At 33.9% G+C, this 12,571-nt stretch overlaps 1 protein-coding gene across 6 annotated transcripts in view; it reads right to left on the bottom strand.

Moving 5' to 3' along the window:
- The window catches only part of USP34 (ubiquitin specific peptidase 34), a 140,679-nt gene that overhangs the window by 90,634 nt on the left and 37,474 nt on the right, over nucleotides 1–12,571 (bottom strand). For all 6 annotated transcript variants that reach the window (XM_076335136.1, XM_076335142.1, XM_076335140.1 and 3 more), the window contains exons 7-8: nucleotides 8,261–8,453; nucleotides 2,897–2,958 (exon numbers count right to left, since the gene is read on the bottom strand). In XM_076335136.1, coding sequence (XP_076191251.1) covers nucleotides 2,897–2,958; nucleotides 8,261–8,453 — 255 coding nt within the window. The remainder of the gene's footprint in view (nucleotides 1–2,896; nucleotides 2,959–8,260; nucleotides 8,454–12,571) is intronic.

Raw genomic sequence — 12,571 nt, 5'->3', positions numbered from 1 at the left:
ATACTCTTCGGTACCTCAGACTGCAAAGAATTTGATTCGATATGAAGAGCCAGGAATAGCTAAATTAAAAGTGTATCTCTGAGGGATATTATGAAGTTGAGTCACTGAGACATTGCACATATCTGGACAATACACATACTCAGTTACCACAAACCCTCAACCCTAGAGAAGACAGTCAAGTAAACTAAATTTAAAAAGACATACAAATACCTACAACTAGAAAACAGATTTCTCTGTCTTAGCTTTCTGCTGCTGTCATGTGCAAATTGTGAAATCCAGTGTTTTCCTAGACAGAAGATGCTTTAGTTTGTCCTACCATGGAAAAATTTGCAACCATGCAGATAAAGGTGGGAAGCTACAGTTGCAAAATATTTGCTAAAAAATCCTGACAGTACTTCCAAACAAAAGGGAAGAGCTAGGACTAACTGATAGCTCTTTTTAAAAAAAAAGATACCTCCCGCAAACCCACCTTATCAAGATACAGAAGGAGAAATCCCAAAGGCTGACAGTTCCAAATGCATCTGGAAAAGTCAAAACGCATAATGGGGATGACCAGACACAACGCAAAACATCTTCCTTTGATAAATCTGCAGAGGCTACAAAGGTACAAAATAAATCTTAAGACTTCCTTTCTCCACTAAGGAAAGAAAATAGGAATGAAAAGCTTTCCTTTTGCTGCTCATTCAATCACTGCCAACTCCGTAAGTGCCTTCTCATCCAAAAATTTCTCATGAACAGTCTCTAATGAGAGGGAAGCTTTGTAGTGAACAAACTGTAGAAGTGAGACATTTTCCCCATCCTTCTGCACCAGCTTTTTATGATTATTTGGCTGGAAGAAATCAGTGATTTCAAAAGATATCTGAAGATGAGCAGCAATACTTGATACTGATTTGTACCCAACTTTTCAGGTAAAACACCAGAATGACTGGAATTCAGATTAAAAAAAAAAAATCGCATAATACAAAAGTGGAAAGAAGCTCTTCTGTTCATGCTGCATTCCTTTCAAATGACAGGCTGTTTACAGACGCCCTTGCCAAGAAAGTAATATCCTAAATGAGAATTTGACAATTTCCTTCAGCTTTAAAATAACTCTGATGTTCTTGCATAGTACATCTGCTCTTCTGCAGGGAAATTTAAGCATCCTTCCCTTTTTCCCCTGTCGATAACTTTCCTTTTTTACATTTGACACAGAAAATCAAACAGCTTTTTATCAGGTTTAACTGGCAGAATAACTTCTTGTTAATGTTCCTTAACTAGTTACTGCTAGTTAAAAACTATTTCATTCACAGTGTGTTTCAGAAGATAAACTAACCAAGAAACACCTCAGTTTCAGGTTTTCAACATGAAGGAAGGAGGAGAAGAAGTAGATGAAATTGAGGTTTGGCAGTCCCAGTGCAACAATACAAGTTAAACTGGCAGTACAATATTGAAAATACCCCAGCCAACCAAGCCACCTCACACACTTAACGTGTTATGCTCCTGTAGTATTTACTTCTACTGCTGCAGAACTAGAGGCTTTGGAAAAAACCCAACACCTCTCCTGGGCACAAAATATATAAATAATAATTATATGTAAGTATATATTGTATTAATATTATATTAAAGTAATAAATGTGTGATTACATTTATTACAATAATGCAAATTTTTTGAAATGTGTATGTGCTTAATGACATTACATTCAGGTTTCATCAGATCATAGTAAGATATTTGTGTCATACTTGACGAGAATTCTTTAATTTTTTTCTGACGCTATGTATCAAAATTTACTTCGAAATAAATGGATAGCATGGATTCATGTTCACCTATTGATTTAGTGACAAAGGACAAGAAAAAGTTGATCACGAGTGGTTATGTGTTTTGTATTCTCAAGGTATTTTCACCTCTTTATGGAAGCAAAACTGCCCTAGATTCTGAGTCTTTATTTTTAAAATATCAACCTGTTATCATAATTTTCACTTCAAATATTCAAGTTGTTATTTACATGAAATCTACAGTACTGTGGTCTTGACTGCTGCCAGACTTCAATAAACAGGCGTTAAAATAAAACCATCTATAATAAAACTACCCAGACAAAAAAGCAAGCCAATTGCTGCTGGAACAGACTTCTCATTAATGAGCAAAAGATAGTGGAGAGTGTGTGTCTGTGGTGAGACAGATATGCACATGGATACAACCCCCCAAGATAAACGTAAAGAGTATATCACAAGTAAAATCCTAGATTTTACATTCTTTGCCTATTATTTTGAAAGAACAGTTTTTAGACATACTTTTGTCTAAATTCTAGACAGTTGTAACATTAAGTTTAGAGTTACTACAAAAATCAACGCATTTCCTCACTGGAATACAATCCCACGCATGAATCTTCTCGAAGATTTATGGGAGTCCCCTTTAGAACTGTTAAACACACCTGAATTATACAAATCAGGACTTTGAAGAAAACCAATAAACAGTTCTAAAAGCAGAGCCTCACAGACTCAGTGGAAAACTAATAACAAGGCTGGGAGCCAGTGACAGCAAGACAAGTCTTAGTTAACTAAATAATCAGGAGAAATGAGAAGACGGCAAAAATACTACTTGGATATGAATTAGCTGGTTCTCATTTATACATCACAGTGGAGATAATGGCCCGTTATAGGTATTTATTATTTCAGTATCTACATTTTTCTAAAGGTTACCTTGACTCTATCTTTTAAGACAGTAAAAAAATCCAGAAACATTTAGAAATATTTTTAAAGTTACCATTTAAAACCACTTATTAAACCCCTGATTAGAATACTTCTAATAAACGCCTTGGATTATCACTAGTCCCCACTGTGTACAATCCATAACAACAATACAGAAGAACTACAATCATATAGCGCACTTAAAAGTACTCATAATAATGTTCCTACTTACGTTTCTGTGTCTGAAACTAGTGACTCATTATTACACACATCATTGAAGGTATGAAGTTGGTTCTATAGTTAGGAAAAGGAAGAAAAAAAATGAAATTTTATCTAAATATTTTGTGAGGCAGTTTTCTTATACTTAAAAATAGTGACAGTAAATAATTTTTTCTAGTACTTTCAATCTTTTTAAATAAATCGCTTTGACAAAAATTTGAACAGGCATTCTAGTAGGCAAGAGGGATCAATTTTCTTTCTTAATCAACGTTTCTTTCACTAAAGCAATTGTTACAAATGATGTTACGAAACTCCACCCACTCCAGAAATCAAAACAATGTGTATAGCAGTCACTTTGCACATAGGTTTTAATGAGAAATGAAACACATAGTCTGGAAACTGATGTTTTAGTATGAGTTTCCCCATTTTTGTAACGCTTACTACAACAGCAAAGACTTCTTTTGTCACATTATCAGTGCTGAAAGTCTACAAAATTGGAGAGTGAAGATTCCATATTTTTATATGAAATGAAGCTTTCAAAGGTATCTGAACTGATAAATTCAAGACATCCCAGAGGAAAAAAAAAATGCCTGCTAAAGGTTTACATCTCTTTTCCACCCTTTCTGTCAGCATCAAATTCCCAGATACAGAGATGGCTCTGTATCCAATTCTTTACATGTACATAATATTTTTAAATATTTAAAATTGTATAGTAAAACCTATTTGTCATCTTGTTTTCAAAAAAATTAAAGCCACAGTAACATGAATTTTTGAAATTAAAATTAAACTTGTTGCATAACTTCATCAAGAATATTTACTCTTTTCTTTCTTGAAACAATTCTGGTACATGCACTCTATAATTCGGTGACAGCTGATCTCCTGCAGTCTTTACACAAATATTTATTTGTGTCTAATCTCAACAATTTTCATGGGAAAAAATGTTTTTGAAGGAACAAAACTGAAAATATGCATTAAAATTAGTGAGACATGACAGCCTGATTACACAATTATTATATAGATAAGTTATTAATACATACTTTCAAATGAAACCTATTTAGGAGTGGAAAAACATGTGAGCAGAACTTCACAAAGAAATTGTTATGACCAATTAGAATTGGGTCAAATAAAGAAGTGAAAGTTCACTGGCTTTTCTGAAGACTTACCCCCCAACCGAAAATGTTTTGAAAGGGATCAATGAATGAAAGAGTATTGAACTGTTACTATTATCAATTTTAAATTCACAGTCACATGTTGATCCAAGTTGCCCATACAAAATCCTTATCCAATGGAATTCTGACAAAAGGTGTTCTTTTTCATATTGTAAAAATTGTTTGAAAATTCCAATAATTTCAGCTGAAGTCTTAGAATTCTGACACAACAGCGCAATACAAAGTACACATGGGATAGCGTTGCAGCATCTTATTCTTACTCACCTCCTAACATCTTTTTCACTTCGTCTTTCGTTACCATGAAATGCCAGAGGGAATAAAATACTTCTACCATTTTTTACCATATATGAAACATTGTAAGAAACTAAAGAAGCCTGTGCCCAGACACTCAATTAATGTAACACAAATGTGTTAGTTATGAAGTACAACACAGGTATAAAGTTCAGCAAAGAAAGCTGCGAACAAAAAGGCATCTCCCTAGCTAGTCTTGTCCCAAGACCCAGGCATCAAAGGTAATTAAACTTTCTACACAGAAAACCAATGCAAGAATAAATAATATGCACTGCTCAAGTTTTGCACTGAATTTGTTCAGGAAAAACCTAACAACATTGCATTTGCATTTTCACTAATGCACAGAACCAAATAAAAAGGGGTTGAAAAAAAATGAAAAAGTAAGGATGGCCAGATCAGTTATGAGCATCCATTTTCACAGACTTAAGTCCATCTGTAACTGGAAGGACAGGAAAACCGAGAGTCCTGTTTGTGAGGGAATAGTAGAGAGAGAAGAGGGTATTTTGGAGCTGAACCACCTCAACAGATGACTAGGAGATGAAATCAAAGAGAAACAAGCTAACAACAAAAATAAAGCTTCAGGTATATCTTGGTTTATATTTTGCTCTTCTTTTCTGTAGCTATTTCCAACTTCATATTCCATCACTCAGGCTTCCACTTTGCTAAAATTAACTTTCATGTGTCTGTCTTCAACCTTGTTTTGTAAATAAGAACTTTAGTCAGATGATATGACACATTATGTATATGCTACTCTTCAAGGGAGGCAAGTCTATATTTGGTGGTAAGCAAATATAATCCCTGTATGCCATACAGCATGTATTCTGTGAGTCTCAAGAGGTTCCATGAAACTTGAAAGGTTTAATTTTAGGACTGGTCATGTTAGCTGTCAGACAGGAAAAAAAAAAAAAATCTCTTGGCAGACACAAATCAACACCTCCATGTTAGAAGACATTAATCTGTTCGGATTCACTGATATTTTTGGTCAAAGATTTCTGCCTCCACGATGAGAGCAAACGTACATTTATCTTCCAAAAGGAACAATCAGGCAAGCCATAGAAATTATTTGACCAGATCTATTTTAGTCTTAATTTTGCCAGTTGAGATTAGAATCTGCATGAGTCAATTTTCCATATGAATTTTCAGAAGAAACTTTTCTTTGAAATGAAGTATATATTGAAAAGTTCACACTTTAAAATATTTTGCACATAATTTTGCTAAAAGTTTTCTTTGAATCTTCACATCTATTTGCAAAATGAAATGCAGAATTGCTTCAAGGCTAAATGCTCAACTTTTGGCAAAGGGAAGTCCAGGAAAAGAAAACATTTTGCAGTTGCAGGTATCATAGTTCTAAAGTCTTGAATACAAAACAGGAAGCTGAAATTGTGTTGGTTGGGATGAACATTTCAATGAAATTACTTTGACAAATTCTAGCCATCAAAGACATGAATAGAAAAAAGAAACTTCAAAAAAGTAGTCATGAAAGTGCATCAGTAATAGAGAAATTTGTGTGAAAATACCAACTAACGAAGCTGAACTATATTACATCTTTGTAAACACATCTTTGTTTGCAAAGAGGACAGAAAACTTCAGTAAAGAAGCAGTCAAAATTTCTGTTAATTTTGGTTCAGATCTCACATTCAAAGTTGCACAGACCTGGCAATTAAAATTGTTCCAGGCAAGGCATACAAAACTAATACAAAACTAAATAAACCAAAATGCTTCTCAAACTCAAAAGTCAAACAAGAAAAATGAAAAGATGCTTCTTCCAAAAATATCTTCACAAGACCTTTAGAGATTGAAAGACAAAAGTGCCTATGATTTGAATGAGAAAGAAGAATGAATTCTTAAGAGTTCCAGAGCAGTTTTAGAGACTATACATATTAAAAAAAGACTCAATAACTTATTAACAAACAATATTCTGGTTTTTTTTTTTTTACAAGCTAAAACCTATTTGTTTTAGTCTAAAAATACGTCTGTTATTAAAAATCTCACTTTTACAGTCATATTTATCAATCATAACAGATCAAAACATGTTATAACTACTTAAAATTACACAATTTCACACTCCCTTAAGTGAACTACATGCCTGAAAAATAAACAAGCATGCGTTCTTATTTTCAGCCTTTCTTTTGGTAAGGATACAGAAAAAGACATACATTAGTAGTTGAGGAAGGACAACTGTACAAAACCAAAGGAAAGTACTTACAAGAAGAAAAAATCTAATGTAATTGGAACTATGCAAAAATTGGAAATTTACTTTAAAATAAATGATACTTAAAATGACGTCTTCCAAAACTGTGCAGAGTAAAAAAAAAAATATGCCCAGTTAATGGCCATATTTTAAAACGTATCTGCCAGATATTATGAGATATCTGTAACTGTATAAATAATAAAGCACATGGCAATGAAAAATCAAAACAAAAATATATGCTATATTTTCACCTAAGACTTTATCAACTCTCTGAAGAACACAAAAAGAACCCTGAACATTCACTTTACGCTAATTAATTATGACAGAAGATTAGAATTCAGGCACTGAGTATATTATATGTAGCATTTATGTAAAGTCATATAAATTACTTATGTATGTAAATTATATTTACAGTAATGAATACATGCTGTCACTATTTCTTCCAAAAGTTAACTTTCTCTGTATCTTGCTTTAGCACCTCCACTGGATAAATTGCATTATGTTTTCATTCATACAAATGCAAAACTGAATGGACAATGCATTCAAATAAAATAAATGCAGTTACCCTTAGAACAGCATTTGATCAATACTGAGTGGATGTAGTTCACAGACTTTTTTTTTTTTTTAAACTTAGTAGGTCACATTATCTAGGTGAATTAAGTATTTACTTTGCTTAAAAACCACTAATAATCTTACTGGAAATACTTACAGGTTACTTTAAGTTGCCATTTATTAAAACAATTGTAAGTACTTCTACATATAAATATAGTGAGAAGCAAAATCAAATTTAAGTAAACTTGTCTTGCATTTACTGACAGTCAGCGATGAAGAGAGTCACTGAGTGATACTATGTAATCAGTTAGAACAGAGAAGGCCAAATGTGTTCAGAAAAGACTACAAAACTTAAGGAGAACATGTTGATTCATTCTAACATACTTTGTTCCTGTTCACCATTTTGTGCATTAAGGCAAACATGACAATATGAGCTATAAATCTTAAATACAGGAGTGTCAGAAGAAACACAAAACCGAAAAGGCTCGGATGAATTAAAAAGTTCACTTTTGACCTTCTGTACAACTGTCTCTCTATGGCTATAATATATATGTAGGAAGCAATGGCAGACAAAGGATGCACAACGTATCTTGACTGGTGCAATGTGGATCATTTCCATGGGAAAGAGAAGGGTGGGGTTTTTTGATTTTAATCTATTTCTATTTGATGCTATATATATTTACCTCTTCAATTCAGTCTTCTGCTAATTAATGCAGAAATGCTCTCTCTTGAGAAACAGACTATACTAAACAAACAGGAAAAAGAAGTATGCACAATACAAAGAAGCAGCTAATTACAGTAGAGTCAAGACACTGTAAAGGTAAAAATGAAAACAGATTGAAAGCCTTTGTAAACAACAAATATAGCCATGTCAAGGGACTTAATTTCAACGTAACTGTCACAAAACATGGTTATAAGACAGTTTTGTTTAGCATAGTAAATTGTTCAGGAAATGTGTTACAGTTCCATACGCTGCAGAACACAGCCATCACTCAGACTTATCTCTCAGTGAACCCTATATTCACAATCATTGCTATAATTGCCTAAGATTGCATATAAGAGGATTCTGCTGTTTTCACACATTAAAAAAGCCCCCCAAACAAGTCTGTAACTCATAAAATGCAAAAAGAAACATTTTTTCTAAATATTATTTATACTTTTAAAAAGTTCTTACTGTTATTTGACTCAGCCCAGCCAATCTCATTGTTAGAGTTGGAGACATAAAGTATTTAAACGCAAGATCAAGACTTTCTTTATCAAAACACAAGGCCGTATCCAACGGTTCTTTAACTGTGCTCCACATTAAATCTGCCATATTCCGGGCTGCACTCTGTCGCAATTCCTGGTCTGACAGTTTACATAAATACCTAGAATAAATTACAAATGGAAGAAAAAGAAAAAGGGTATGATTCAAACTAGAACATTCCTGGAACACCAACTTGATTATAGCAAATACATATTTCCAACAGCTGTAAGAGTACTAAGCCTTAAAACACCACTATCAAAAGTTGGCAACAATAAAAAAGCACGGAGGAAAAACAGAATTATGCATAATATTTTAAAAAGTAAATAGATTTCTTATTTTAAACCTCTTCAGATTTCTTTCATTCCACAAAACGACAGGAAACCCATGGAATTCTTTGGAAATGTAGGTTGGAAGCCTAAACCTTGTATCCATTTCATGGGAAGGTGCCCTCTCCAGAGCTGCATCATGTCTGTTTACTTTATTTAAAACTGAACTGTCACATTCCGCTTAACATATTAATCTACTTTAAAACTGAATTTCTGGAAACAGTGTCAATGGACCACAAACAGCACACTCTGACAGTGAGAATCCTCTGAAGATGAATATATCCCTGTTTGTGGCCTCAGTCACAGAACAGAAAAAAATTATAATTATGCAATCACGTTCTGATACAATTAAGAGTAAATGCGGTACACGCACATTTTTTCTGCCATAACCATATGCCATCTGTGCTTGTACAGCAGTACCCCCTGTGCCACAGTACTACTTTCGCAACAGGTTAGTACAGGAACACGTGCCCAAGTTGTTTCTTCTATTGAGAGTAATTATGATCTTTAAGGGTGCACGTGAAGCATCACCAAGGATCCTAGGAATCTTACAGAGAAACCAAAAATGCTAACGAATTTTAAACAGCCAAGTTCTTCCTGCTGCAGACATCTTAGATAAGGGGTCATCTAATGCACAATGAGTCACAATACAGGTATCCTCTGCAAATGGGAGGCAGAAGAAATAATCATTTATAAAAACTAACTTACAGAAGCTAGCGCAACCTTAAGTCTTACCTAAGCAACTACAAGATCAAAACGTACCAAGAAAATCTATAGTGAAATGCCTGTAAAGTTCACATATAAAACACTGACACAGTTGAGAATTTCTTCTAAACTGAATGCATACGAGAAAAATGTTTAGAAACAAGCTTTCCTGAGCTTATTTTGAAGCAATTAAAGATTGCACAGTGAAAGGTACATGCATACAAGCTTAGCATAATTATTTTTTTCTGCTGTACTTCAGCATTTTGAAGTTTCAACTACATGCAAACTAGACTTAACTACACAGAAATGCGTTAAAAATCCATTCGTTTGACAGCCTAAGTCTGGATCTATCTATCCTTGGAGACGGGCCAAATAGATGCATGACTTTTAAAAAACACAAGAGATATTAAACTACACTTAACTAGATTTATGCACCATTCCTTTGCATTTACATCATATAAACATCAGTAAATTTTTTAAAAAAGCAAAAATACAGGCCCTGATTCTTATTTAGATTGAGGCCCTTTTTCACACCTCTTGTGTAGAGGCCTTAAAATAAACACACTTAAATGATACTTAACATTGTCAAACACAGAAAAGACACTTCAGTGCAAATAATCATAGAGACTGTAGATCTATGATAGAAATCACAGATATATAACAGTAGGACAAAAGAAGGACTGTTCAGGGCCAAGGCAATCAGATCCTTCACTGTTATTCACTGTGAAATTTGTCTTCTCATGTGGAGCACTGGAAATCAGATCATGGCAAGAAGGTAACGCTATGATTTCTAAACAAAAGAGAAGTAGCAACGAGAAGGGAATACTCAATTGAAAACGTTCAGCAGCAAACCAGACCCAGTGACCTATCTTTAACCTACAGACAGGTGAGAGGAGTTACACCCTGATGAAAAAATGCAGTGGCCCATGTTACAAAACATAATAATCTCAATATGACTATCAGCAACCTCAGACCAGTTTTTATGTCCCCATTTTTATATGCAAACTATAATCAGCCCTGGCTCCCAAAGCTTTTCAATGTTCATAATGCACTTCAAGTCATACTCGATTGTTTTGTGAAGGATTTCTAAAGATCTCAAAGATGTTAAAATCAATTATATGAATTTCCTCATTCTGCATAGGACAGATAAAGAGTGCTTGTATGCAACAGACAGGTGGGAATGGACACATCTAGATACACAGAAACAAGGGTGCTTTTGTGGCTTCAGTACATTTCTCCAACAGGACTTTCACCTGAAATCTTCCTCACACTAGAAAGTTTGTGAAGCAACTATACTAATCTAGTTTATGCAACAAAACAGTTTGTATTTTAATGCAACATTATCAGTATAAACCTACTTTCATTCATAAAATTCACACTACAGCAACATTTTTAAGGTTCTTTCAGCGCATTTACTGTATTTAGTCCAAGCCTGAATCAGACTTGTGTCATGTTTTCTGTATTATAGTATCATTAAGAGACAGTGTTTTAAAAAAATCCCAATTTATAATAACTGAAACTACCGTGTAGGTGCATTTTCACAGCTACAGAAGTACTTCAACAGTATCATCTGTTTTGCCAAGGCCCTAAAGAAAGCTAGAGAAAGCTAGTTTTACTTGTTAACCTGCATCCTAGTTTTTTTTAACGCCAACTGGGTTATTCTAACCAGGCACAGTATAAATGTAGAAGATAGCATACTTGTCTTTACAAGTATAACTGCATCTACACTAGAAAATTTACTGGCACTACTGTGCTGGTCATAAATCAAGTATGATCATATCTTTACTACCAGGATTAAAACTATAAAAACTTGCAGAGTAGGCCAAGCCTCATTTTTATTGTGGAAAGATACAGTGGCCTAAACCCCATCTATATCAGTAAACTGGGTCCATTTTATGCTTTTACCAGTAGAACGTTACTATTAACAAAAACGAAATCTTTAGCTAGCACTGGCAATTAACACACATCTTTCCTTACACTAACTGTAAATTTGCTGCATTGCCTTACATAAGAACAGTGATACTGGAGCAAGGCAAAAGGTCTATTTAGCCCAAAACAGCCACTCTAAAAGCAGATGAAAGATTTATCCCATATATAAAAAAATGGATGAACCTATCTACTACTGTGAATTCATTTATCTCCTTCTATTTATACTTTTGGCTTTCTCATTAATCTATGCCTGTTAGTTTCACGATTACATTTGTGTGAAAAACAATCTCCTTTCATTTCTCTTAAGTCGGCAACCTGACAATTGTATTGCACGTTCTCCATTTCTTGTTTTTGAAAAACTGTGAATTATCATTCCCTGTTTGTCTTCATATCACTCGTATAACAGACTTCTCCCTGTCAAAAAAAATCCTAGACTATGTCTCTCCTCCTATTAACGTAATTTTTTATCTTCTACCTTCTTCGTCACCCTTCCTATCACATAGGTAGTTCTGTTACTATCTCTGTGAGATGGAACGATCAGAACTGTATATAGTATATAAATGTGACTATGTGACTGATTCATATAATGGCTTAATAATAGCTTCCATCCTGTCCTTGATCATTTTTTTTAGTTCCTAAATTTTTATCATTTTGATTCTGATGAGCATTAAGTCTTAAAGGAATATATGAACGATACTTCAGGATCTGTGTAATCTAGTAAATCTGACATTTTTGCCTAAATGAGAGTTTTGGAAAGAAACATACCTCTTTTTATACATATACAGAAAGGATAGTCTATATATGTATAGGACCTGTCCTGCCAGCCTGGCATACTTAAAATAATGAGTAAATACATATTATCAACATTTGAGCAACACATATACATACACATTAATTTAAAAAAAAAAAACAAAACCGTTTTAGTCTAATGAAACTATTTAAATTTGCTGTATTTGGGGATAGAGAGAGTTCAGTTTTAAACGTGCAGTTCCATGCTAATGTAACGCTTACAATCACATCTTACACTTCAGGACTTCAGCTACTCAGCTGTGAAATAATCTTTTTTCCCTTAATATGACTCCTTTGGACCACAGCTGCAAAAGGGATATCAAGCAGAACGAGTCAGTGCCCCTCAGTGATACGAAGAATTCACTTAAGTGCCTGGCTATTGTCTCCTGACTTGCCTATTCTTTGTACCTACAGCATAAATTTTCAGATTTTTGGAGGAGTGAAATAATTTTTGCAATTGAAAACTTCAAGGTTTATTACAAGAGTTTTT

The sequence above is a fragment of the Aptenodytes patagonicus genome, chromosome 3 (assembly GCF_965638725.1).
Source record: "Aptenodytes patagonicus chromosome 3, bAptPat1.pri.cur, whole genome shotgun sequence".
Lineage (NCBI taxonomy): Eukaryota > Metazoa > Chordata > Aves > Sphenisciformes > Spheniscidae > Aptenodytes > Aptenodytes patagonicus.
The sequence above is the reverse complement of the archived record's forward strand: the minus strand, read 5'-3'. Positions and strand labels throughout refer to the sequence as shown.